Here is a 27,350-nt window from a genome sequence, read left to right on the forward strand (position 1 = left end):
AAAAATACAAAAAAACTAGCCGGGCGAGGTGGTGGGCGCCTGTAGTCCCAGCTACTCGGGAGGCTGAGGCAGGCGAATGGCGTAAACCCGGGAGGCGGAGCTTGCAGTGAGCGGAGATCCAGCCACTGCACTCCAGCCCGGGCGACAGAGCGAGACTCTGTCTCAAAAAAAAAATAAAATAAAGAGAAGTTCACAGATGAGATAATATATGAAATTTGCTACAAAATGTTACAGAGTAGAGGATGGAGGAATGGATGAAAGAAGACTGGCCATGAGTTCATAATTGCTGAGGTGGGGTGAAGGGTGCCTGGGGGTTCATTACACTATTCTGTCGACTTTACTTTTTATAGCTTGAAATTTTCCATAATAAAAAGTTATAAAAATACTAGGCCCCACCTCCAGAGATTCAAATTAATTGGTCTGGGCTTCAGCTCAGGCTCTGGTGTGTTTTTAAGGCTCCCCAGGTGTTTCTAATGCCCAGCCAAGATTGAAAACTACTGTAATCACTCATACAAGAGGCGCCAAGAATCTGCCCGAAGCCCAAGGCGGAGCCTGCGGAGGGGAGGGAGCTGGCCTGGGCAGGGTCAAGGAGCCAAGTACATGAGCCTTGATCAAGTTGGGGAGGATGAGGAGGGGAAGGCATTAAAGAGTGCAAAGATTTCAGTCTCGGGTGACTGTAGGGTGCTGGTCACTGGGACAGGTCATGTCTCAGGGCTGGTAGCTTTGGGGTCCTGGGAGAAAGTGCTGAGTGCATTTGGGACTTACTGACTTTAAGGCGGCCTTTGTGACTTCAGTGGAGATATCCAGTGGGCAATTTGGTTTGTGAGTCTAGAGATGCACATCGAGATCCTGAAGCAGATACAGAGACTTGAAACCTTAAAGGGTTGTCCCCCAAACTGAGATAGAGGTCAGGATGGCTGCAGCCAATGGTGGCATGAGGGCTTTTAGGAAACAGCAGCCTCTCAGCCCCTGCACCTGGGGGAGAGGGGAGGGGCCTGGGTGACTTCACGCCCTTCATGACCACTCCCCATTCCTCCTCCTCCCCTCTTGTCCTCCTTCCTCAGATAGAAACCCAAGGGCAGTTGGCTGAACCAAGAGGAACTCCTGACTATTCCCACAACCTGTCTTAAAAACCCCTGCAATCAATCAGCATTTGTTAAACAAATGCATAACAAGCACATCTGAAGGAAGCCTCCATGGTGTCAGGCATGTCACCCATGCCAGAGCCCAGTGGAGCCATTGGCAGTCAGACCAGCTTGACAGCCATGCGTTTCATTTGACATTTATTGAGCGCCCACAGATGCTGGGCACTGTGTGAGGCAATTGTGAACAGGAAGCCAGCTCAGGGTCCTGCCCTCAGGGAGCTTGCATTCTAATGGGGAAGCAAACAATAAACAATTGTACAAACTCACAAAAGCTGTGGAATTCTATAAAATGGGTCCTCAGCTGGAGGAAGGGGCCACCAGATCCAAGAGCTAGGCCTAACTTCCCCAGGCCCTGCCTCCCATAATAACCCAGACTTCCAGAATCAAAGAGCAGATAGGGCTCCACTTTATAGCAACAGCAACTAAGGTCCAGAGGGGAGGGGGCCCACCCAAGGTCACCCATAAGTTTAGATCCTGAGACAATTTTGCACTCCTAATCAAAGTCTGTAGTGGGAGTTTTGTAAGCACTCTTCTAAACCATGAGGTCTGTCTTTTCCTTTGAGCCAAAACAATCACTGATCACAGAGGACCACAGGACCACAGGAGCAGGAACTTACCACAGAGTCCAGGAACTGAATGTAACACTCCAACCCAGGCCTGGTTTCACAAAACTGCCGGAAAAGCAGCCTCCCGATTGGCTGCTTGTCACATAAACTGCAGTAATCTCTGTCTGGAGACAAGAAAAGAAGAATGTGATGAGACTCAGGAGAAGGCCAGGCAGGGCCTTCCTGTCATTCCCTCACCTGGGCTCAGAGCCCTAGATGGATGGAGTAAGGTGACTGGCAAACTCTCAGAACCCCTTCTTCATTTCATGGTCTCTGCAGACTCAGAGAGATGTCAGTGTAGCAGAAGGCACCAGTGATGACCCAGCCTCCACTCCCCACTCCACGCCCCTGGTCCAATGCTCTGATTTCTGTATGGACATGCCAGCAGTTCTGGGGACTGTGATTCCATCTCCTTGGTGGCCATTAAGCACATCACATTCTCTGATTACAGTGACTGCAGGCCTGTAATGTAAGCCAGTTGAATCAGAGTGGACCACAGACTGCTTGGGAACACTGGAGCAGAGACGCTCTCTTCCTCTGGAGGTCATGGTGAGTGGGTGTGAGGCCAGGTGCTGCAACAGTGTTCTTGACACTGCAAGAGAAGCCGCTATGAGGATGAGGCTGACACAGCAAGGAGGTGAGAGCTGGGAAATTACAGGAAGTAGAGTTGGTGCCCTGGCGATGTCATGAATCTCTGGATCAAACCATGCCTGTAGCTCAAACCATATCTGAAAAGCTAATTTATGAGACAACACATTCTCCTTGTTTAGGGCAGTTTGAACATTTTTAGAAATTACTTGTAATTCAAAGCATCCTAATGGATACAGTTTTTAAAAATCATTTTTGCCCAACTGGAGAAAAGCCCAGTCTTAGGATGCTTCAAATTATGAAAACCCTGCCTTTTCCAGTTAGGCGCTAAAGGCACGGAGACAGGAAGTCACCCGCACTTACCCACTCAATAGCCAAGAGGATTCTGAAGAGGAAATACTGCAAGACTCCCACCAAGAGGCCCAGAGACCACGGTGCTAGCCAACAACTTGCTGTGTTACTTCAAACCATTCACTTGCCCTCTCTGGGCCTCTGTGTTCTCCTCTGAAAACCAGAAGGGCATGCTGTAGTTGGGATGGGGGCCCCTTCCCTTCTGGTTCTTCCTGCAGTGATGCTAAAGCCTCTCCAAGAAGTTCTCTCTGGCCAGGAAGATACTCAAAGGAACCACTGAAACATGCCGCCTCGGGCTCTCTGGAGCACGGAACACTAGGCCATCGATTTTGCAGCTGCACGGGACACAGTCAGGTGAGTTCATGGGAAACTGGGAAGAGGGCGATAGAGCCTGGGAAGGAGAGCAACTTGGGGGAAAGGGATGACTACAGTCTACCTGGTGTAAAGGAGCTAAGATACCACCCCCCTAGAAAGGATTTCCCTTGAGATATGCCAGGCAACAAGGGGATATGAATACAACCACTGCACTGGCACACTTGGATTCTTAGTCTCAAAATGCTTATCCATAGGATGTAAAGCTAAGGCTTGCCCGGAGGGAGGATCTCGTGGTAGCTGTGAGTGTGAGTGTGGGCTCCAGAGCGAAACCACCTTGGTTTAAATCCCAGCCCATCGCTCACTGCCTGTGTAACCTGGGGCAAGAGGCTTGACACTGCCCCTCAGTTGTCTAGTTTGTAAACTGGGGACGGTAAGCGGACCTAACTCCTAGGACCGTCCTGAGGAATGAATAAGACAATACATAGAAAGCACTCAGACCAGACGCTGGCACATTAATAAACCCCATTTCTCATCGTTATGGATGTGATCATTAGTCTGTTCCATCTCCCTTTCCTTTAGGGAACCTCCTTTCTCCCAGTCTGTACCAATTCAACCCATGCCTCTGAATCTAAAAATGGAGCTGACACCTCTCATGCTACGGAGACAGGCACGTGACTCAGTCATAGCCAATCAAAAGGCCTCTGTCTCCTGGCCACAGTGCTAAGGTCACGGATGGACACGTGACTTAGTCACAGCCAATCAGAAGCCTCTCTCTCTGGCCATGATGACAGGTTCAAGGGTGGCCATGACTCAGTTCTAGCCAATCAGGTCAGGGCCTGTGATCCGTGGGGGCCTTGGAGTCCTCCCAGGGCTTTTGCCAGAACTTCCAGGAAAGACACTGTCTGTTCCCTGGGATGCCAGGAGGGCTCTTCGGGATGACTGTTCAGCCGAGGGCTGCTGAGACTGCCTTCCCCCCACGCAGCGAGAACCCACGGAGGACACTGCCGGCATACAAGCGGAGCTGAGCGGAGAGAGGAGCCCTAAAGGCAGCCCCTCCCTCCCGGGCATTTATTCACCGCACGGGGACACGGCGACACGGCGACACGGCCTCAGGACTCCATTCTCTGCCTCCTGGAATGGAAAGAGCCGAGGCCAGGCCCACTTCTTTCATGGGTAACCTGCCTGAGGGCAGGGGTTTTTTTTGGAGGAATTCGCCAGATCTAAGTAGCGTATGTAGAAGAAGGCACTCTAAAACGTTTCATTCTCTCCCGAGTGAGTATTTGGATCAGCGTGGATGAGCAACCTGCCAAGTCCCCTCTTGGCCCACTCCCAAATGGTTTTGTGGCTCCAACTAGCCCTGGACTGCAGCCTAAACTCTGCCCTTCAGCCGTGGGCGCAGTCTACACCGCTCCCAGCACAGATGGTTCACAAATAGCCACTTCAACAAGCATTTAGCCTCAGTGTATGCCAGGTTCTGACGGGGAGGGGTACCTAGGGATGTGGTCCCAGTCCGCAGGGAGGCTGGACTCAGACTGGAGAGGTCAGCAGGAGTGTGTGTGGGTGAATAGACAAGATCTCAAGTGACAGTAATAAAATGTCAAGCTAGATGAGTGTGATCATCAGCCACAGTAGGGAGCCTGGTCTCAGCGCCTGTGACAGGTCTGCAGCCTGCACCTGTTAGCACAATGCCCTGCAGATACAGCCTGCATTCCCGCTGCCTCCCACTCAACACAATCCCCCAAGGGGAGGAAAACAAACCTTTGCATCTTTTCCCAATCAGCCGAGTTTTTCCCAGCACAAACACAGAACCAAAGTAAAGTACCTTGTGTCAAATTCCATTTTTATTCGATTATGGGAGAGAGCACCATGCTGCTTATGTGATTTAAGCAAGGTACCCCTCTACCCCCTACCTTTTCCAAAAGCAGTTTTGAGATTTCGTGTGCCATATTGTGATCCCTTAAGGGTTCATCTGACAGATTTTTTTTCTCTCCATATGGCATTTGCTGTCAGTATGGAAACAAGGCTGTTATAAACTCACAGCACAGTGAACACCATGCGATTCCGACACAAGCTGTCAGCACCTCAGTTCCGAGCCTCTCCCAGCTGTAGAGAGGATCCCAGGCAAAAAAAAACTACTCGTTGGAAGCCTAGAGAGAAATAAAAGGACCAGTAATGATCTTTTTAGATTTTTTTCTTCACCTCAAATAAAGATCAACGGGCCCATTTTCTGAGCAAGCACACACACAAAAACTTCCCAGTGCAACATTTACAGTTCCTATAGAAATGGATAAGGAGGCCACAGAAGAAAGAATACGAATTTGGGAATGATCAAGGAGACAGGAGGAGGCACAAATCAAAGTTCTTGATGTATCAAGAGTAAACCCGAGGTATAGGTTGCTTCTAGAAAGTCAATGACATTGAAATTGGAAGCATGAGAAGCTCTACCATACATGCTTGGAGTGGACCCTTTCTGATCTGTTTCAACAGAAGCTGGCAATGTTGTTGAAATCCAGCTTGGAAGGGGGCCTGCCCACAACCTTTCTCCTAAGTGTGGTCTGTTGGGGTTGGTGAGGAGAAACACCCATGACAAGGGCAGAAGACTTTTCTCTCTGTCTCCAAATCTCTTTAGGGGTGGGAGAACACTGGGATGCTGTACACACAGGCACACACACATGCGCTCTTGCTCTTCTAGAACATGGTACTCTGGCTTTCCATGTGCCTCATTGATCTTTTCCTCCAAGCCAGAAAGAGGCTGCTTTATGTAAGACATTTGGGAGTAGTGGCCAGGCACGGTGGCTTACGCCTGTAATCCCATCACTTTGAGAGGCCGAGGTGGGCAGATCACCTGAGGTCAGGAGTTCGAGATCAGCCTGGCCAACATAGTGAAACCCCATCTCTACTAAAAATACAAAATAATTAGCCGGGCGTGGTGGCAGGCACCTGTAATCCCAGCTACTTGGGAGCCTGAGGCAGAAGAATGGCTTGAACTTGGGAGGTGGAGGTTGCAGTGAGCCAAGATCGTGCCATTGCACTCCAGCCTGGGTGACAAGAGTGAAACTCTGTCTCAAAAAAAAAAAAAAAAAAAAAAAAAAAAAAAAGACATTAGGGAGTAGGGTATGGGGAGCTCCTTGGCCCCTAAGTACCCACAAATCATCCAGCCATTCTAACTTTGTTATTTTGGGTCCTTCACTCACTCAACAAATTTTCTTCCAAGGTCTGGTCTCTTGCTTTTTGATACTGGAAGTTTCCTTTGATGTTAAGGATATCTTCTTGCATTCAACACATGGGGATATGTGGGTGGGTCAGTGGAAAGGGACACATTTATACCCACTGACAGGTTACTGATCCAGCAACAGGTTTGGAATTAACAGCTGGCCAAGAATGGAAGACATCATCTCTGTGATGTGACATTTGGAAGAGGAAGGTGACTGGGAAAGAGGAAGGGTCTAGAAAGCCCATCATAAGTCCCAGGGCACTGAACTGTGCCCTTAACTAAGGAGCAGAGTACCCTGGGAGGAGCTAGGCCCGCTTATGCACACAGGAGGGTGTTGGGAGATACACTGGGAAGGCAAGCTGGACTCACATGGGAAAGGGCTGGACTCTCAGGCCTAGGAGTCTGGAATGGATTCAGTGTCTCACTGGCAAATCAGTAATTTAGAGCAAAAATGATTCATGTGCAGTCCACAGAAAAGGGGGAAAGAATGGGATGGTGGCAAGTCTGAGACATTTACAGAGGAAGTCATTGGTTTGGGAGTTATTGTGGCCTGCGGGCTCAGGCCCTGACTTTTGGGCAGGGAGGGTACCAGCTCCTGCGGCTGGGATCCTGCTTTGGTGAGCAGCTCGACTGAACTGGCTTCAAGAAAACGACATGTGTTGTTTGTTTCTTCAAGGGATTGCCACTCCCCATCTCCCCAGCATGCCCACAGCTGGCCCGGGAAGGCGGGATCGCCTCACCTTCCCGCAACACACTGAATTCCAGCCTTGCACTCAGACAGAACCATGTCTACCCAGCAGGCAGTCCCTTTAGCAAGGTACCAGACACTTGCTTCGTCCTTGTCCTTAGCAGTTTGCTCACTGGCCAGCGTGAGAGGGAGGCACATTCATGGATAACGCTGGAAAAAGAAGCCACATAACAATGTCTACGTTTGCGTAAGTCAATTGGGAAGTGTCCTGGAAGGCGTCATGGCAGAGGGGGCAAGACATCCTCTCATGATGCTGGGTCAGTTTCAGGAATGGTGCCCACGGAGAGCACACTAGAATACGAGAATGGGCAGGCAATGCAGGCAGGGGGAGAAGCTGAGTCCAGGTGAAGAAGAGGGAAAAAGGTCAAAGCCAGAGCGAATGGGGCTTGCGGTTGGGAGGAGGGGCAAGGAGAAGCTACAGTGGGGAGGTGAAAGCTCCAGGTGAGATGCCAGAAGGACCTGGAGGGTGTGCTGAAGTGTGGGAGAAGGTGAATTAGGACAAGAATTCTGGGCTAGGTCTGAGACCACCATAGGATGTCACTGAGTGAACCTTCAACACTGGCTTAAAGAAAACAGACAGAAAGTGGTAGGTCACTTAGGGAAGGGAGGCGAGGCGTGAAGCGGCAATAACCAGCAAGTAGTGTTAAGTGAGTGGCCCCCAAGTGTATTAGGCCATTCTTGCATTGTTATCAATACTTGGGCCTGGTTAATTTATTAGAAAAGAGGTTTAATTGGCTCATGGTTCTACAGGCTGTACAGGAAGCATAGCACTGGCATCTGCTTCAGGAGAGGCCTCAGGAAGCTTACAGTCGTGGTAGAAGGTGAAGCAGGAGCAGGCATGTCACATGGCCAGAAGAGAGCTGCGGGGGAGATGCCACACTGCAACAACCAGATCTCGGAAGAACTCACCATCACCAACAATGAGGGATCCGCCCTCATGACCCAAACACCTCCCACCAGGCTCCACCTCCAACATTAGGGATTACATCTCAACATGAGACTTAGGCAGGGACAAATATCCAAACTGTACCAGCAAGTACACTTCATTGAAGTGTAATGAATATAACTGGCTGAAAATCCACATGCTAAGACACATGCACATACAATAAGCAATACATGTCTTGGGGGCCTGGGCACAGCCAACTCATTTCCAACTCTGCCTTTCCCAGGACAGGGCTGACACCTGCCAAGTTGTCAGCCAATAGAGGGTACGTCAACCAACAGAGGGTACGTCAACCAACAGAGGGCACAGCAAGACAAGGGGCCCCTGTCCTCACCACCTTCACCTGGTGAGCTTTGGGTGCTTGGGAGAGACCTTGCTTGCCTCTTAGCCTATTCTCATTATAAGCCACTAAAGATACCACACCTTAGGCCTGTTGCCAAGGACACCATAGTGGATGAGCGCTGGGCAGGGGTTGGTCTCAACTCTGCCATCAAATCTCTGTGTAACCTTGGACAAGTCACTTCCCCTTTCTTGGTCTCAGTTTCCTCATCCATAAAATAAGGGGATTCGAATAATAACCTCTAAGCCCCTTCTCAACCTGGAAACCTTCCTGGGGTGCCAGCTTCACATGCAGATGATTACAGGGACTTGGACCAGATTCTAAGGTCAACCTTGGAGGTCAATTTTAACCAGGATTCCAAAACCTGTTTCCATCCAACCCCAATAGGGATTCCTGATCTGGCATCTCACCCCCTGGTTCTAAGACAAGGGTAGGCAAACTTTTCTGTAAAGGGCTAGCAGGAGATATTTACTACTAGCCATATGGTGGTAGTTTGAGGGCCATATGGTCTCTTCCCAACGATTCAGCTCTGCTGTTGTAGCGAAAGCCTCCACAGACAATGCGCAGGCACACCGTCTTACAGGACTTCACTTTATTGTCTTTTGCAGATCTTGCATTTTTTATATGAAGTGAAGGTTTGTGGCAACCCCGCATCAAGCAAGTGTATCCGCACCATTTTCATTTCCCAACAGCACGTACTCACTTCCTGTCTCTGGGTCACATTTCAGTAACTCTCAAAATATTTCATAACTGTGAACTCATCCCACATGGGAGCCTACTGAAAATGCAGATTCTCATTCCCCCCACCCCACTTCAGATCTACTGTATTAGTCTGTTCTCACGCTGCTAATAAAGACATACCTGACTGGGTAATTTATAAAGGAAAGAGGTTTACTTGACTCACAGTTCCACGTGACTGCGGAGGCCTCACAATCAAGACAGAAGAGCAAGGGATGTCTTACATGGCGGCAGGCAAGACAGAGCATTTGCAGGGGAACTCCCCTTTATAAAACCATCAGATCTCATGAGACTTACTCACTATCATGAGAACAGCATGGGAAACACCCACTCCCACGATTCCATCACCTCCCACCGGGTCCCTCCCATACATGTGGGAATTATGGGAGCTACAATTCAACATGAGATTTAGGTGGGGACACAGCCAAACCATATCACCGACTGACTGAATCAGAATTTCACTGGTGGGGCCCAGAAACCTGTGTTTTAACATACTCTCCAGTTTAAAGCAGTGCTTTTCCAACTATCTACGGGAAAAAAAAAGTTTTTTAAATTTCCAATCCATCCCGGACTGATACTTCTGTAAAACTCATATCGTCCACAACTTTCCATGTCAGTCTGACAACAGCCAACTGCTTTATAACCTGTTCCACGAGATGAGTCTGCTGATCACACACCTGGATGCTACGGCCACATCGAATTGCTATAAGTGTTTCTAAGCATCTCTGTACTTATCACAGAGCAGTAAAATCAGTCCATGAACCACACTTCGAACAGCATTGCTCTAGAAACACAAGGTCGTGTTTTCCTTTCTTTGGAGAGTCATCCCTTCCCCTATAATAATTCTTTGGGTAAGGCCAATACCAAGCTTGGAGATGAGCACAGGGCCCAGGCCTTACCAATCTTGAGTCTTTACTTGAACACTTTTTGGCACTCTAAGGAAAGTTACTTTTTCTTTATCTGAAGTTTTAAACTCTTAGGACCATGTAAGCCTGGAGTTGCTGGTGGCTATCTTGTGGCCACATAGAAAGAACCCGTCAGAGAACGACGTCAAAACTGTAGAAAGTAGAATAATAAATAGCGTCCTGATGATGTTTGAGACCTGGATCCAACCATACCTGAAGCCACGAGATTTACCCCTGGACTTTTCAGTTACATAAACCAACACACTCCCTCTAACCCTTAAGGTAGTTTGAGTTGGGTTTCAGTCCCTTGCAATTTATTGTTGCTGAGTAATAAGCCTTCAGACTTAACGAGTATTTGGAAGACTCAAAATGAAAACCTACATGCAAGGGCTTTGCAGTAAAGTGCTGCACTGTCAGGACACCAGAGCAAGATGGGGCAGTACTATTAAAGAACTTCTGCCGGGCATGGTGGCTCAAGCCTGTAATCCCAGCACTTTGGGAGGCCGAGACGGGCGGATCACGAGGTCAAGAGATCGAGACCATCCTGGCTAACACGGTGAAACCCCGTCTCTACTAAAAAATACAAAAAACTAGCCAGGCGAGGTGGTGGGCGCCTGTAGTCCCAGCTACTCGGGAGGCTGAGGCAGGAGAATGGCGTGAACCTGGGAGGCGGAGCTTGCAGTGAGCTGAGATCCGGTCACTGCACTCCAGCCTGGGCGACAGAGCCAGACTCCATCTCAAAAAAAAAAAAAAGAACTTCTGTCCTCAGCCTCCACCACGAAGTTGGATCCTTATGGATATTCTAGAAGGCCTATATCTACGGCTAATTAGGACATAGTTCAGAAACACCAAAGCACTACCCACCCTGCTTGTATCCTAAAGGCAAGCAGGGTTGCCTTGCTTGGGTGAGGACTTCTCCAGAGCTAGCAGAGGGTGGGGAACAAGCACAGGCTTGGGTCTGAATCCCACCTCCATCCTCTAGGTCAGAGGTTTTCAGCAGGAGGAAATTTTGGCAATGTCTGTAGACATCTTTTGTTTTCACAACTGTGAGGTTACTACCGATTAATGGGTAGAGGCCAGGGATGTGCTAAATACCCCACAATACACAGGACAGCTCCCTGCCACACAGAATTATCCTGCTCCAAATGGCAATAGTGTCACCGGAGTGGAGCAGCTCTGGATGGCTGTGTGGTCTTGGGCAAGTCCCTTTACTTGAGGCCATCAGAGTTAGCTGGTTGCTGCTGGGGACTGGCAACAATGCATGTGAGCACCTGGCCCAGTCTCAGCACACATTAGGTCCCACAGAAACAGCAGCCATTGGACAGATCCTATCTCCTCCATCAGACTCAGGAAATGATGGCTTTTACTTCTCCGAAGATTGAGAGAGCAGGTAGGAGGTAGCTGGTGAAAAAGGAGCCTTGACTCTCCATTAGCACCAAAGCAGGCAGGAGTTCCCCACTGTCACCGAGCCCTTTGGCCCTGAGATCTGGGAGGGCAGGGCAGGGCAGGGCTATGCCAGCCTGCTTGCTCTTCCTTCAGGGCTCCTTCTCGGAAGCAAGCCACATGTGTCCCACCAGCACATGCCTGAGGTTCAAATCTCATAACCCAGTCAATTCCTTCAAGACTCATAACCCCCAGTGGACTGAGAAACAGGAATGATATTGATAGTGAAGATAAATAAATGCTGTCACTGTTTTCATTCTTTTCGAGTGACATGAAATGGGAACATACTTTCTTAATTAAAAGCCTGCAGTATGTGGACTCTTGGAGGGCAACCAGAGTTTCCCAACAGGAGGCGGCGAGGACACAGGCAGCGAGGGCAGCCCAGCTCCCCTCGGATGGTACAGCCAGGCCCTCCCACCGGGCTAGGGGAGCGTGGGCGGCCATCCCTGGAGACGGGGAGCAGGGAGAAGCTGCAGCCCGCGTGTGGGGAAGGCTGTCCACCTCACTGAAACCTGCTTGGGACTGTGTGCATTGTTGCCCCAGGCACTCCTAGAGCTTGGGCCAAGGAAAACACACGTCCAAATTCAGAAGTAAGAGCAAGAACGGAATGCGGCTTCCTGAGGAAATGGAAATGCTAACACGGGGGCCCTTGGAAATGAAACCACATGTTGATTGTAAAGGTTGTGGGGCCAGGGTGGGGCGGTGAGGGGGGAGCAGGCGGCGGGGGGAGGTTGTCCAAAGGGATGCTTGGAACCATCTCTCCACCAACTGAAGGTTTATTCTATTTTATTTAACTTCGTTTTCCCAAAATACCAGGTTACTGGGGGGGCTGTGGCGGGGGAGGGGGTCCCCGATAGATCCTAATGCAATTAGGAAACGGACATGGGGAGAGAGGATCAGACAGAGGCTGCCAGCCCTCCACTCTGCCGTATTTCAGGTCTGAAACAATAAACAGAGAAGTGATTCGAAAACAGTTTTCTCTTAAAAATTCCTGCCAAAGCTGGAAAAAACAATCGGGCGTTTGCTCCGAGTTAAAAGCTCTCTGACGTTTGAAAGGCGAGATGGCATCACGGATAACGGCAGAGCTTCCCAGCCCACCCCTTGGAAGGCGCAGGAGAGGAAAAAGGAAACATTTGGTATGTGGTTAGCAACAGCTGAGTGGCCTTCTATTACTTCAAGAAAGATGCTTTTGTGTGAATAAAAAATGACATATGGCGTGTCACACAAACACACCCAAACCGAGCCCTGCCATCTTCCTGTGCCGTTCATCCCCCTCGTTCTGGGCTCTAGTTTTACTGAATGTCTTGTGCTTGTCACATGTTTCTGTGGGATCGAAATTCTTAAGCCCAAGTCTCGCAAAGTTTGGTGGCACTTGGAGAAGCCACATGTGAAACCACTGAATCGTAGGGTATCTGGGCCTGGGCTGCCAGGCAGGGGGAGTGTGGGGGGACAGCGGGGAGGACAGAAGGCTCTAGTCTGTGGCTCTGTGGAAGGAAGAGAAGGGTGGGTGGAAGGGTGCTTGTGCGGGTCCCTGCCTCTCCGATGAGGGTCCAGGTCTCTGGCTTGAATCCATCAGATGTAGTCAAGGAGGTATCCAGGAGTCTGGGGAAGGGCTGGGGGCTGAGATGGACAAGACATGGACTATACCATCATCATGAGCAATAATGGAGCCCCCAGAGTCAGGCAGTGACCTCTATCATCAAGGACAAAAAAGGCAAACAATTTAGATATCTCCTTGCAGTGGGAAGGGGCAAAGAACTGGCTGGGTAAATGGAGGGTCGGGGTGGGGGTGGACTGAGGGAACAGCAGGGCCACATGGCAGGTAGATCCTGATGCTGGACAGGCAGTCGCTGGAAGGGGCCTGGCATATAGGAAAGAAGGTCCAAAGCACTGTGCCCTAAGCCCTCTCCTCTGCCCAGCAGCCCAGCAGGCTAACTGCAGCCTCCACTTCTGCGCTAGCCTGGGGATACCAAAGAGGCATCTGCAGAAAAGGCACCTGGCGCATCAGCAGTGCTGGTGCTTTAAGATCCGGGGCAAAAAGGAAGCACACCCATGCGTGACCTGTGGTTGTTTCTGTTTTTCTAGATTTTCAAGTTTTTACAAATGAGGGGAAAACAGCTCTCCTAAAAGCACAGCTGCAAAATCACTGAGATTAGGAAGAGCCTGGAAAGCAAAGAACTTTGACTGCCAGACAGCTCTTTTCTGTGCAGGGCCTGGGGAATGCACAGGTGCTCAGAAGAACTTCGAGTTTGTTTTACCCTGCGTGGCCTGTGACGGGACCTTCCAGTGAGCTGGGACCGGGCACCTGGGACAGCCTTGGTCAGTGGTGACCACTGTTTGTGTCTTGAACACCCGGGGCCTTTCCTCACCTACGCTCTGTCTAAAACCACCTGGGACGCCATCCACTTAGGACATTCTTTCTATAACCTTTTTTCTCCTTGTAAAGAGATTTCATCCAGATACATGCAGTTTTAGAAAGTGAAACTCCTAGGCCACACCAAGACCAACTGCACCAAATCTCCAGGGCATCAGTCTTTTCTTAAAAAGCTCCCTAGGGGATTCCAACATTAACTGTAAGGTCCAGTTCACCATTTTATCCCCACCACCTGGATCAGTGTCCGGCCCAGCCAGGAGCACAGGTGTTTATTGAAAATGAATGAATGATTGCACAAACCAACAAGCAAATCACTGTGACAGGGAGGCTACACGCTTCCAAACTGGGGAGTATACATCTCCAGCCCACATTCTCCTGATGCTCGGCCAGAAGTGAAGGCCTCCCTGAACCAAGTGGATGATGAGGGCTGTGCCTAAGGTGGCTTCTGTCCAAGGGAATGAAAGAGTCGGCATGGCTCCCTGGGCTCAGGTCTCTGGGCGGAGGCAAGGCTGGGCCAGGCTGCCTGCTGCTTGGAGCTACAGCACGGTAAGCCCAGAGCCCCCAGAAGTGAGGCGGTCTGAGCCCAGGGGCCCTGCCTGGCAGGTCCCTTTCCAGAAAGCACACCGGTGCATGGGGCTGGGGCTAGGATATTGGGTTTTTCGCATCTAGCTCCACATCTGACCCTGCATGACCTCAGACCCATCATTCTCTCTGGATCTTGGTTTCCCCTTTTACAAAATAGGGCTGATGAACAAGGGGGGCTTAAATGCCTCCCATTTTGGTAGCTTCACAGGGGGGCTGTGAGCCTGGTGGGAATGGAGACATCACAGGGCATGGGGCCTTTCTCCAGCATCAGAGCCCCAAGCAGGGTTCACCACTGCTGGGGATCTTTAAACCCACCCAGCTGCCATCCCCTCCCACCACCACCACCCCGCACCCGCAATGTGGCAATACGGCTGGAGCAACACAAGCATGAGTTTAAAGGCAGCATTTCCCAGAGGCCTGGGGCTCTGAGGTGCGCCAAGGAGCCCTGGCTTTCATTTCAGGAAGCCCGGGAGTCGTTACTTCCTCTCAGTGCCTCAGTCTCTCCCACGTGCATTTCAGGTTGACTTCATATGGCAATGCCTAGCCCATCCTTCCTGCACGCTGCCCTGGCCTGCCAGGGAGCACTGGGGGCCCATCTTGCCTTCTAGGGCCCGGGGTCTGGCTTCACCTGGAGCTATGAGCTAATCAAGCAAAAGTCACAGGAGGGCAGGGCCAGGAAGTGGCTGGGCAAGCCAGGGACCAAGGCAAATAGCAGCTTCCAGGCAGACCTGGCTCTTCCTGCCCTGGCCCTGCCGAGGCGCCGGGCTTCTTCCCTGGGCCACTGGCTGGGGTCTAGCGAAGATCACAGCTGTGCTGGCCAAAAGCAGCTGGAGAAATGAATGCCTCGGAAGGTGGAGGCAACTGATGGTCTCCTGAGAGTCCTGATGTCTCAGGGTCCCAAGACTCCCAGCCACCCTTAATCCTCCCGACATGATCCCCATCAGGGGCTCAGCCAGCCCTGACGTGTGCACTCACGGCGACAGGAAGCACTTCACCTGCAGAGCATCCAGTACTCTTTCTCAACACTGTGCTGCGAGGCCATTCCCATTTCGAGACCAAGCCTATCTTTCTGGAATACTGCCCTTTGGCCGTCATTCTTGGGATGTAGAGGACAAATGTTCGAAAGCAATTATTCTGTGCTCCTAGAGTCTTAGATACAGCTCCAGTTCTCCCAGCCAACCATGTGACCACACCCCAACCCTGTCTGCCCAAGAACAGAGTACAGTGGGTTTAACTCGCTGGAACCCAGTCTGGGTCTTTGGTGATTAAATGTCAAATGACATTAACTCTTGCCAAACCTCCTTCCATCTTTGCTCAGCTTGGCCCCAGACTCAAGAAGGGCTAGGACTGGTGTCCTGAAGAAGGAAGAGATGGGTGTTTCACAGGCACATGAGCTCACCAATGCCCACATCCCAGATGACAGATGGGGGAGAAGCACATTGCTTCAGCAGAATCGAACACAGGGAAGGCTACAGCTTAGCAAAATTCTAGCTCATGGTGTCGGGACTTTTGACACGGATCTTTATAGAGTTTGGTAGAGCTGGTTTTCAGAAAGAAATGAGCTTTGGTTCAGACAGTGGCCTTTCCACTTTGCCACCTGATATATAATAATAATAATAGAAATAATAACAGCAAACATGAACGGGGTGCTTCCTGTGCACCAGGTACAATGCTAGGCACACTACATGCATGTCTCATGCAATCCTCACAACAGCCCTCCAGAACAGGTGCTATCATCAGCCCATATTTTAGATGCCTAAAATTGAGACACTGAGAGGAAAATGGCACAAGGTCCAGGGCTAGCAAGAGGCAGAGCTGGGATGTGAACTCAGTTCTTGCTGACAGCAGAACGATTATTCTGCATCTTTTAACTTTTAAGGGATCCACAGCAGCAGCAGACAAAGACTCAGGACCTGAGAGGTGGATGACATCACGCCAGTGGCACCATCTGGCAACCTCTAGGGGTCCATGGTGGGGAGGAGGCACCCCTGTCACTTGGATGTACCAATGACCTATTGGTCAATCAAATTCCTCAGGTCCAAGGGTACTCCAGCCTCCAGGATAGAAAGATATGGGAAAGATGTGGCAGCTCCAGGGCTGGCTATTAACTGGGCCTCAACATCCACTGGCTGGGCCAGGAGAATGATCTGAAATGTCCTTCCTTCCGTTGCTCTTCCTGAAAAGCTGAGCTGAGTAGCCGCCCCTCCCCTGCTCTGAGTTCCTTCAACTCTGTGAGCTGCACCACACGTGTGATCATGTAACTGATGTGCTGTCTCACACCTTTGCCGGCTGTCCTGAGAGCTGGCCTTGCCTCCCCAACTAAGCTGTAAATTCTCACTCTCCTCCGCCACTCCCTTTGCCCCCCTGTAGGGCCCAGGACAGTCTGGACACTTATGAGGTCACCAGTAAATATGCAACTGATGAAAGCAGGAGCAGCCATGAGAAAGCTATTCACCAGGATCCTGTTTACACTTCTTTTGTCAAAACAAATCCGTTGCTCCTTTAAGGGTGTGTCTTAAAGTCCCTGGTGTCCAGAAGTAAATGCTTGGCTTTAATAGGGTGTTGGAATTGCATTTCACAGCACATTCCTGTGCTGAGACCTACACCGGGGCAAGTCCTTAAGCCAATAGGACAGAAGCCCAAATGGGGCAGACCCAACTTGGAGCAGGCAGGGACCAGGTCGCTTTGTTTCCTGCACATGCTGGCACCCAGCACAGAACCTGGCACAGAGTCAGGGTGCAATAATGTTTGACCAGTGAATGAATGAATGAATTCACGACCCAACACATCAACTGCAGCTGATGGCTGTATTATAACACACTTGTTTCCAAAGTTCTCGCTGTACTGGCCCAGGCTGTGAACTGCTACATAGGAAGTAGAGCGCCTTCTCTGCACTGACATCCTCATCCTTTACGGCCCAATAATGTCAGAGCCTAAGAAAAGGTGTGTTGAGGGGAACACAGTTATAGAACTTGTAGAAAACTAAAAGGAAAGCTGGTCTGATGGCCTCATCTTCCTGGTGGGGAAACTGAGGCCACGTAGGGGAAGGCTTTTGTCTTGTTCATCACCCCAGGGGGTGCTTAGCCTCCTTCCCAGCTGCTCTAGGCCCTAGATCATTATGAAGAGCGTGGGGAGGTCCTTTATTAAAATTGAAAGACCCTCACCCAAGGGTCCCACCCAAGCCTGGCATAGAGACCCCTATTTAGGTCTTTCCAAACCCCCTCCCAGGACCTGGCATTTTAACCACCATGAAGCATAGCTGCTTCTGTCAGCCTGAAGGCCTGTGATCGATGCCACACAGGTGTCTCATATAAATCTTCAAGGGCTGTCTCTGCATAGAGCCAAGTAGACGTTTTTTAATCATCAAGAGGGGAAAAAAAAAAGCAGCATGCCTCATGCATTTTCATTTTCATCTAAGTAAAAGAGCACAATCAATTTGTCAGCATGCAATACCACTGCTTGCCAAATACCACTTATTTTAAACTAAAGCTTTCTCAGCTATACAAATAGAGAATACAAGCATGGAGAACCTAAAACATGTGCGTTTCTCTCCTTCTTTTTCTTTTAAAAGAGTCCCACATATCTCATAACTGTCTAGACCTCGTAAGCTCCGTCTCAGCCTGGGGCGCTGCTGCTCCTTGTTAATGCTTTTCTCTTCCCTCCCGAATACCAGGCTTGAAACAGATTTGTAACTGACACTAAACCTGATAGGTAGCTCCTCAGTTATTCAGCACAAGAGAGATACCTGGGAAAAAGAAAAAAAAATTGGGATGATCAAAGAATATGATTGTGGTGAAACCCTTACTTCTAACTGGCCTAAAAATGTAACCCATAACGGCTGTTTTAAATTACTCCTTGCCAAGAACAACGTTCAGATGATTGAAAAATTCCAAACTGGAACCTCTTATGCTTACTTATTTTTCCTTCTGCGCACCTGCATGGAGAAAAGCTTTGCTCAGAAAATACAGTCACAGAGACAGGCAAACTTTAAACTCCTCATAAGCAGTATGCTGCCTTTGAAAGCCCTTCGAGGACGCCTCCACGGGGGCCCTGGGTTCTGAAAGGTCACACTGTAACTGCATTTTGTACTAGATATGTCAGGGCCAGCTAAAGTGGGCAGCTGGGGTACAGCAGGAGGGAGGCAGAGACCCTTCCTTGCAGACAGCCTTACTTGGGGGCAGCAGCTGACAAACCCGGAGCTACAAGCTGTGCAACCAAATTCAGAAAGTACATGGCATGGCCCAAGCAACCACCACCAGGACAGAGATCCAGTTCCTCCCAAAGGTGGCTTCTTACAAAATTTCCATTCTGGAAGCAAAGCTCACAGATGTCCTTCAATCTCGGGGTCAAGCCCCGGGAGCCAACAGGATAACCTGAACCTCTGTTCCAGCCCAAAGCAGTTGCAGAGCTCCACCCCCAAGGGAATCCCTCCAGACCCAACTGCCTTCTGGCTGTTGATGTCTCAGTTCCCAGCCCCCTTAGACTCGCATCCAGGTTTGCTCAGTTCATTGGGCTGGGGTTGGATCTGCAAGGCTGGCTCCCTTCTCCCTCCCTTTCTTTAAGATGGATATACTGAATCCTGCTTTGAGCCCTACACTGTGTTAGGCCCAGAGAACCCAAGGATCAGCAGAAATACCCACCACCCCTGCCCAAGGTCTAGCTCTGGACTCTTCTTCCTTGATGCTGACCTAGATGTCCTCCAGGAGGAGGCAGTGAAGAAGGAGAGGCGTGAACCCATGCATAGTCCTCCTGGACGCATCTCCACCTCTGGGACAGAAACACTAGCTGTCACCCAATAGCTGTTCATCATGTTTTCTACAGTAATAGGTCTCCTGTTTATAGCTCCAAAAGAAAGACTTCCCAGCCACCTCTGCAGCGAGGGGTGGCTGGGTGACCAAATTTTCACCAATGGAATGTGAACAGAAACAACAGACCCAAGTTAGTTCTCAGTAACATCCTTAAAGGGAAAGGGTGTGCCCCTTCTTCCCCTCCCGGCTTCCCTCTTCCCAGAGGCTAGAATGTAAACACAGTGGGCACCATCTTGGCCCATGTCAATGAGGGCAACATCCTAAGGCCAGAAAGAGACTGGGAACTGAGTGACCATGCAGACAGTTTCCATAGCAGCCGTAGTAGACCCCAACTCCAGCACTGTTCCATGAGGGAGAAACCGGCTTCCACCTTTTTTACGTGTTAGTCTAGGTCTTTGCTACAGCAGCTGAACCTATACTGTGCCTTCTACAACCATGTACTAGCTGCATGACCTTTTCTCAGACTTACTTCCCTGGTCCTAGAATAGAAACAATAATAGTGTGCCCTACCTAGCAGGTACAGATCAATCAAGGCACTTAGCACAGCTCCTGGTGCAAGGTGGGTCCTCAGAAACTACTGTTTGTTTGTGTGCTTGTCACCCAGGCTGAGGTGCAGTGATGCGATCTTGGCTCATCACAACCTCCGCCTCCCAGGTTCAAGTGATTCTCCTGCCTCAGCCTCCTGAGTAGCTGGGATTACAGGTGTCTACCACCACTCCCAGATAATTGTTTGTATTTTTAGTAGAGGTGGCGTTTCACCATGTTGGCCAGGCTGGTCTTGAACTCCCGACCTCAGGTGATTCACCCGCCTCGGCCTCCCAAAGTGCTGGGATTACAGGCATGAGCCACCGCACCCGGCCAAAAAATACTCTTTATCCACTAACATCCTTGCCAAAATCCCCTATACCTACCTTCTTCACTTGCCAACCAGGAAAGAGTGTGAGCACAGGCTGCCCATAAGGGGTTAAATGGAACTGAGTGTTCACCAGCTTAGTCTCATCTAGTAAATCTGGATGAGTTTCAGATGCTCCTTTGCCATGGCTTTGGAGACACAGATGTTGCTTCAAACACAATGTACCCACCTGATCATTAGTCTGACCCATGGGGCTATAATAAGTCTCCAAGAGTCCCATGCTCCTTGGGCAGCCCCGGCACTCAGCAAAGAGAGGAACTTCTCAGTGGAATTAAGGTCCCCAAATCTCAAAAAGCATGTGTTCAATTCTCAAGGTGGTGACCTGAAATGTAGAACCTTCTTCCTCCCTGTGAGACACTATTTAGTCTTCCTTCCCTGCAATATCCTGGATAAACCATATTGAAAGGACGTTTTATGAAGAGTTATAGTTTAGATGCAGGAAGGCTCTGAAGTCAACAGAACAGTCTCTGCTGTCTATTACATAAAACAAACACCCTGGTTCCAGGAACTCAAGGTAACACATTAGGAATCACATTTGTTTTCCCAAGATGGAAGAGTTGTGCAAGACTGCCCTTGTCCTGGCCACATCAGGCCATTCAGACTCAAGTGTCCTGGGGTTCCCCAAGGGCACAGGCAAAGGGTGATCCTAAACTGGCTATGCCAGCACCTGGGATGACACTAACTTACTTACAAGGGACAGGAAGTTTGGTGGTGAGCATCAGCTTAATGCTCCAGGCACACCTCCAGCCAATTTTGACCCCAGGCTACGGCTTTATCTAAATGATTAAACACCAGATTGTTACAGGGATACTACTGCTTCCTAAGAACTGACTTTATTCTTTAAAATATTATTCCTTCTTGTAGTATTATCACCTCCAATAATCACAGAGCATGGAGGTGGGACAGTCTGCAGCTGGTGAGCACACTTTCTAAGGTCAAGGCTGCCTTTCAATTCTTTTTTGTTTTTTCTTTTTTTGAGATGGAGTCTTGCTCTGTCACCCGGTTGGAGTGCAGTGGTGTGACCTCAGCTCACTGCAACCTCCACCTCCCAGGTTCAGGCGATTCTCCTGCCTCAGCCTCCCAAGCAGCTGGAATTGCAGGTGCACGTCACCACGCCAGCTAATTTTTGTATTTTTAGTAAAGACAGGGTTTCGCCATGTTGGCCCGGCTAGTCTCGAACGCCTGACCTCAAGTGATCTGCCTGCCTCGGCCTCCCAAAGTGCTGGGATTACAGGCACGAGCCACCGCACACAGCCTTTCAATTCTGAACCCCCCTCTGCGCCTCCCCCACTGCTGGGCACCCAGCATAGGCCCCTAGCCAGGATTCCTCTCACGTCTCCTCAGTGGCGTGCAGCACAGCTGTCCTTTGAAATCCGCTTGGCTGATTGCTTAATTAACTTCTTCCCTCACCTTCAACATAGAATTGGAGCACAAGTCCTGGTCTGTCTTATTCATGGCTGTGTGCCCCAGTGCAGAGAACAAGGCCCACTGTGTGGCAGGTTCTCAGAAGCGAATGAGTGAATGAATGAATGAATGAATGAATGAATGAATGAATGAATGAATGGTGGTCAGGGCTTGCTGAGTAAGAGAATGGTTGAATCATGATGGCCTCGAGGCCTTCCCATCTAGGCAGTCAGACAGCAGCAAAGACCATCAGACATCCGAGTAGGGTGGGGATTCTGCTCAGGTTCCCGCACCAGGCACCCAGACACTCACAAGTGTTTAGCACCTGCCATGAGCCGCACCTCTGATGCTCCATTCTCTCCCTTCATTCCACTGTAGGGCGGACAGCACTGCCCAGTCCTGCTGGACAGAAAACCGGGGCACAGCCAGTTTAAGGAACCTGCCCAAGGTCACAGTGCATCAGTCGAGGAGCTGGGATCTGTGTCCAGGTCTTTTTGGCTCCAAAGCCCACAGTACTCCTGGGGAGCCAGAGCCCACCTAGCTAGGAGACCTTCCCAGAGGCACCTGCTGTCCCAGAGAGACTCACCCTTGGGAATCAGAGGGAGGGAAAGGCAGCGACTAACACTTCCCTCAAGAGGAAACCACCGTTTCCCACCAGAGAAGCACCAACCACAGGCTCAGAACACTCAGGGCCTCCCTTGGGCAGGAAGGGAGCTGTGTTCCCAGGGTTCCCAGCATCCCCACAGGTCCTGGGAACAGAGCATGACCCAGAGCAAAGGGCCCCGGGCCGGGTACGGAAGAAGAGAGAGGAGGGAGGAGGGGGACGGGCAGCCCATCTTCTCCTAACTTAGCCTCACAGCACTTGACCACGGAGCTGTGAGAGGGGCTGCTCCCACTCACAAGGCTCCTCCCACTCACACAGGCTCCTCCCACTCACAAGGCTCCGCCCACCCACACAGGCTCCTCCCACTCACACAGGCTCCTCCTACTCATACAGGCTGTGGCCTGAGCTCTGAGAAGCCACTCACTAAGCACCCCCAGAACCCCACCAGGCCCTGCGTGCCATGCCAAGGCACAACCAAAGAGAAGCCAAAGGCACACTCTGCACCCAAGAAATGGACACAAGCTCTGACTCTGCTTTGGGGCAGGGTCGGGCACTGTGGTCTCTACAGAGGAAACATGAGAAACAGGAAGTTCTACCCAAAGAGCAGAGTCCTTCAGCCTCCTTCAGCCTCAGCCTCCCTCAACTTCCTTCATCCCCTCAACCTCCCTCAGTCTCCCTCCGCCTCCCTCTACCTCCCGCAGCTTCCCTCTGCCTCCTCAGCCTCCCTAGCCTCCCTCAGCCTCCTCAATCTCCTCAACCTCCCTTCAACTTGCTGGCCAGGTACCCACTACAAGCTCACTCAGAACCCGAATTTGCCCCGGACTCTGCATGGGACTTGCTGCGTGAACCCAAACCTCTGCCCTGGGAACATCACCATCACTCCTTAAACACAGGGATGGCAGAAACTTTGTTCTAAGTGTGGCAGTGCAGACTCCCTTGAACACCCGCATCCAGGGTACGAACCAAAGAGGGGACAGAGAGCAGATGACGAAGGCAAGCAAATTTATATAAAGGCCACTGTGTGAGATGCAGTCCCAACTTAGTTCATCTTAACAAAACATTATCTTCCCACAGCAGCCAGGGCCACAGCATCCCGGGCAGCTGTCACATGCAGTGGTCCCCTCTGCAGATCTTTGTTCTGAGGAAGGCTTCGTGGGTGCTCAGCTTGATTTCTGGCCTTCGTTGCCTGGCCCTGCCCACCTGGGATCCCATTCCCTTCCACAGAACGACCTGGAAACGCTACCTGCTTCGCCGCATCAACCCACAGCTGCCTTACTGGGCCATGCAGGACCCGGAGCCTCCCCTCTTGCCATATCCATGGAGAGAAAGTGGCTCCTGGAAAACAGCTACAGCTCATCTGAGTTATGGTGTGGATTACATGTAGGATTCCCTGAAATAGGCCCCTGTAAGTGCATGTACTACCCCAAACCCTGCATGTGTGTACACACATCTCCTCCAGGAAGCCTTCCTGGATTGTCCCAGTCCCACCCCTGGGCTCCTGCACAGTCTGTCCAAATGGTTCCTCTGATGCACAGCAGCAGCAACCCCCATGCTATGACCTAGGGGATTCCAAACAGTGGAGGGGGCTCATGGTGTGTTATGAACTGAACTGTGTTGTCCCTAAATTCATATGTTGAAGCCCTAACCCGCAATGTGACTATATTTGGGGGTGGGGCTTTGGGGAGGTAATTAAGGTTAAATGAGTCTTCAGGGTGGAGCCCTACCTGATAGGGCTGGTGTCCTTAGGAGGAGAGGAAGAGATACCAGAGAGCTCAGAGGAAAGGCCAGGCAAGGACACAACAGGAAGACAGTGATCTACAAACCAGCAAGGGCAGAAGCCAGCCCTGGGGCACCTGGATCTTGAGCTGCGGCCCCCAGAACTGTGAGGAAAGAAACGCCTGTTGTCTAAGCCACCCACTCTGTGGTATTTTGTCATAGCAGCCTGAGCAGACTAATACAAAGTGCATGATCCAAAGGGCAAGGCTTGAGGCTCAGTGCTGCCATTTACAAGCTTGGTGATCTCTGAGGAATCCCTGGGCCTCAGTTTCTTGGTCTCTAAAATGGGGCTGCTGACTCTGCCCTGCCTGCCTCCCTGAGAGGCCTGTGGAAGAGGAGCGGATGAGGGCACAGACAGGATCGTGATTTGGGAGACGGAAATACACCATGAACCCCTCAATTCCTGGGGGCCAGGGAACCAGGCCCAGAAGGAAGGCGGCCAGGCTGCCGGCACCACCACTCAGCATCTGGGCGACCCCAGTCAAATCACATGATCAGAGCAGCCACTGTTTGCAGAACATTCACTACACCCCGGACACAATCACTCTGTGTCCTTGGCTGAGTGATGGGAGGCGATCCTCTTCCTCATGGGGGTGACTGTCAGTTGCTAACATGAGCACAGCATCTGAGCCAGGGCCAGCCATGCATGCTGTGTGGATACCCCAAAACACTGCCACCCTTGCCCTCACCTACCTGTGGCCCAGGGACTCTCACTGGTGCTCCAGGAACTCAGGCAAGCTGGCCCCTTTCTCCCTCCCCACTGTACAATGGGGAAACCAGCCGGGACCTTGGAAAGAAGGAGCCAAGCCATTTCGGGCCATCCGTGATGCCGTCCAAGGCTCACATACTTTCCATACTGAGGCCTCTCCCCTTTGGGTGTGATTGACGCAGCCACCCCGAGAGGACCAGGATCTGCTCAGCAGACGCTGCCCACCCCTGGCTTGGGAGGCTGCCACTGCACCTTGTCCAAAACTCAGTCCCTGTGGGGCCAAGGCATCTGACTCAGGAAGTGTGCCCCACCACCCACCATCACTCTGCCAATGGCATGGCTAATGTTGGAGAAGTCCAGAGACATAAAGGGGGCACAAAGGGAGGGAGACTTAACTACGTGGCCAAGAATGCAGGCTGCAGAACAAGAAGTGGGGAGTGAACATGGGGACAGCCCTCTTGCATGGAAAGAAGCTCATGCAGAGCTGTCAATGATGGGGCCAGCAGGCCTGAGTGTGAGCCACTATTGCTATTGTTGAATGGACTTCAGTCAGAATTTCCCTGGCACCTGGACGCAGGTCTCTGGAAGGCAACCAAGCCAACAACAATCCAGACTAATGCTTCCCTCACTCCACTCCCCAGGAGCGGGCAGCAGGAGGCAACCAGGAAGGCATGCACCAGGATGGAACGATATCCACCAGAGTTACCCGCTTCTCATTATCAGCCACAGCCTTTCCAAACATCTCCCTGACCCCCGTTCCCACGAGGGGCTTTGCCACAGGTGCCTCAGCCTCCACCTCCCTGGGGACAGAACCGCAGATACAGCAGAGACCCTTCAGAAGGCACCTTCTCTAGTGCTGAGGGAATTTGCCACAGCCCACCCTGCCTCCCATTTGTGGCTTTATCTTTGGAGCATAAACAAGCTTCACCTGCACTTACAGTTATTCCTTACACAGCCCTGCTCTGTCATTAAAATAAGAAAACACACCACTTCCAGATCACTTTCATCACTTTGATAGGGCAAGGTGTTGGCATCACTTCACTTCGCTTGGGTTCCAGGGTACAGTTGGCCCCCAGCTACCTTCACACCTCACTTTGTTGAGAATTTTTTCTTCCCTAGCCTGGGCCTCACCCACATGCTGTTCTTTGGTGGACAAAGACACTCCCTGCCTTCTTTGACAATGCCACAGAGGTAGCACGAGATAGCTCAGCATTGGTCAGTTGCTAAAGAGAGGGCTGGCGGAGCAAATTTTAGTAAAGCAAAGCCGTTCTCCTTTTATCAGTTTTAAGACGAGCTCCTATATGAGAAGACAAAGCCTCCTGTAGATTGCATTGAAAACTTGTGAGAAAACGGATTGGTGGTGGCTTGGGCTGAGCCTGCTAGAGACTGAAACATACAAAAGGGCTGCAGTTCTATTTTGTTGTTGTTATTGATCATTTTCTCTATTCTTGGCACCTCCTTTTGGATGGTTCTGGGGCACATGTGGGGTTAAAGGGCAGAGGAGGAACTGGAAGAGCCCAAAGCCTGTGTAAAGTTGGATTTAGGTAATGCTGGATATAGAAATCCAGGCACAGTAAAGGGGATGATATTATTGGGCATCAGGAAGATAGACAAACAAGACTCTAGCTAGCCCAACCTCAGAAATCAGAAAGGATGCCAGAAATCAAGAAAGCATGAGCCACGAACATGGTAAAAATATAAAATTCTGGGACTAGAGACTGATTCTATAAAGCCTTGGAATTACTTATTTCTTAGAAGTCCAAGGTGATTGTGATTCTACTCTATGCACCGGATTCCCTGATGGACCATTAACATTCAACTTAACTAAGGAAGAAGGTCTAAGCAGATGAACTGTCATTATGTATTTTGTAAATTGCCCTCCACACCCTGAAAATTTGTTTTGTCTAAGAATATCATATAATGAAATACTCTGCCTGACAGAATGTGTTCTTATCTATGTCCTTTAGTCTGAATACAGTATTTACTCTTGCTAGTGTCTGGTTTCATAGAGCTGGATTGTAATACCATTGTTGTTCATTAGGTGTCGCTGTCTAATGCAAGGTATGCATGACCCAGTCTTGAAATTCCTCCAGATCAGGGTTCTTAGGCCTGCAGAATGTATTATCTTACTTTATCAGTTCTCTAGATTTAAAAGTTTCTATCTTGAGTTATCTTAGAGTGAAAAAATATATAGAATCGGTTGTTTCTCAGGGCTCAGGAAATGCTATTTAAGTTTCATTGTTTCTATTGTCCTTTTCTTCCCTCTACTGCAGTGACTCTGAAACTTTATGGACTCAGGACACCTTGACACCTCTATGAATTATTGTAGATCCCAAGGAGCTTTTGTTTATGTGGGTTATACTTATTAATATTTTCCATATTGGAAAATAGAACTACCACATGACCCAGCAAGCCCACTTTGGATATATACCCAAAGGAAATAAAATAAGCACCTCATAGAGATACCTGTACTCATATGTTCATTGCAGCATTATTTATACCAGCAGTATTATTTATACTAGCCAATATATGGAAACAATATAAGTGTCCATCAACAGATGAAAAAATAATGAAACTGTGATATACTGTTGGCATTCCTTATCCATGGATTCTGCATCCATGGATTCAACTAACTATGGATCAAAAATATTTGAAAGGAAATGGATTGTTGTGTCTATACTGAACATGTACATACTTTTTATCTTTTTGTCATTATTCCCTAAACAATGCAGTATAACAACTATTTACATAGCATTTACATTGAATTAGGTATTAGAAGTAATCTAGAGATGATTTAAAGTATACAAGAGAATTACGTTGGTTATATGCAAATATATTATTT

At 50.0% G+C, this 27,350-nt stretch overlaps 1 protein-coding gene across 2 annotated transcripts in view; it reads right to left on the bottom strand.

Annotated features, from left to right (window-relative positions):
- GRK5 (G protein-coupled receptor kinase 5) overlaps window positions 1-27,350 on the bottom strand; it is a 120,371-nt gene that overhangs the window by 73,392 nt on the left and 19,629 nt on the right. The window contains exons 1-2 of one of the 2 annotated variants that reach the window (XM_011930269.1): window positions 4,187-4,253; window positions 1,763-1,875 (exon numbers count right to left, since the gene is read on the bottom strand). Coding sequence is in view for 1 of the 2 variants with exons in the window: in XM_011930268.1 (XP_011785658.1) it covers window positions 1,763-1,875 (113 nt within the window). In the remaining variant the exon portion in view is untranslated. Of the gene's footprint in view, window positions 1-1,762; window positions 1,876-4,186; window positions 4,254-27,350 lie in introns of those variants that run through there. The other variant, XM_011930268.1, reaches the window with a different exon arrangement.

This window comes from Colobus angolensis, unplaced genomic scaffold (assembly GCF_000951035.1).
Source record: "Colobus angolensis palliatus isolate OR3802 unplaced genomic scaffold, Cang.pa_1.0 Scaffold85, whole genome shotgun sequence".
NCBI classification, from domain to species: domain Eukaryota; kingdom Metazoa; phylum Chordata; class Mammalia; order Primates; family Cercopithecidae; genus Colobus; species Colobus angolensis.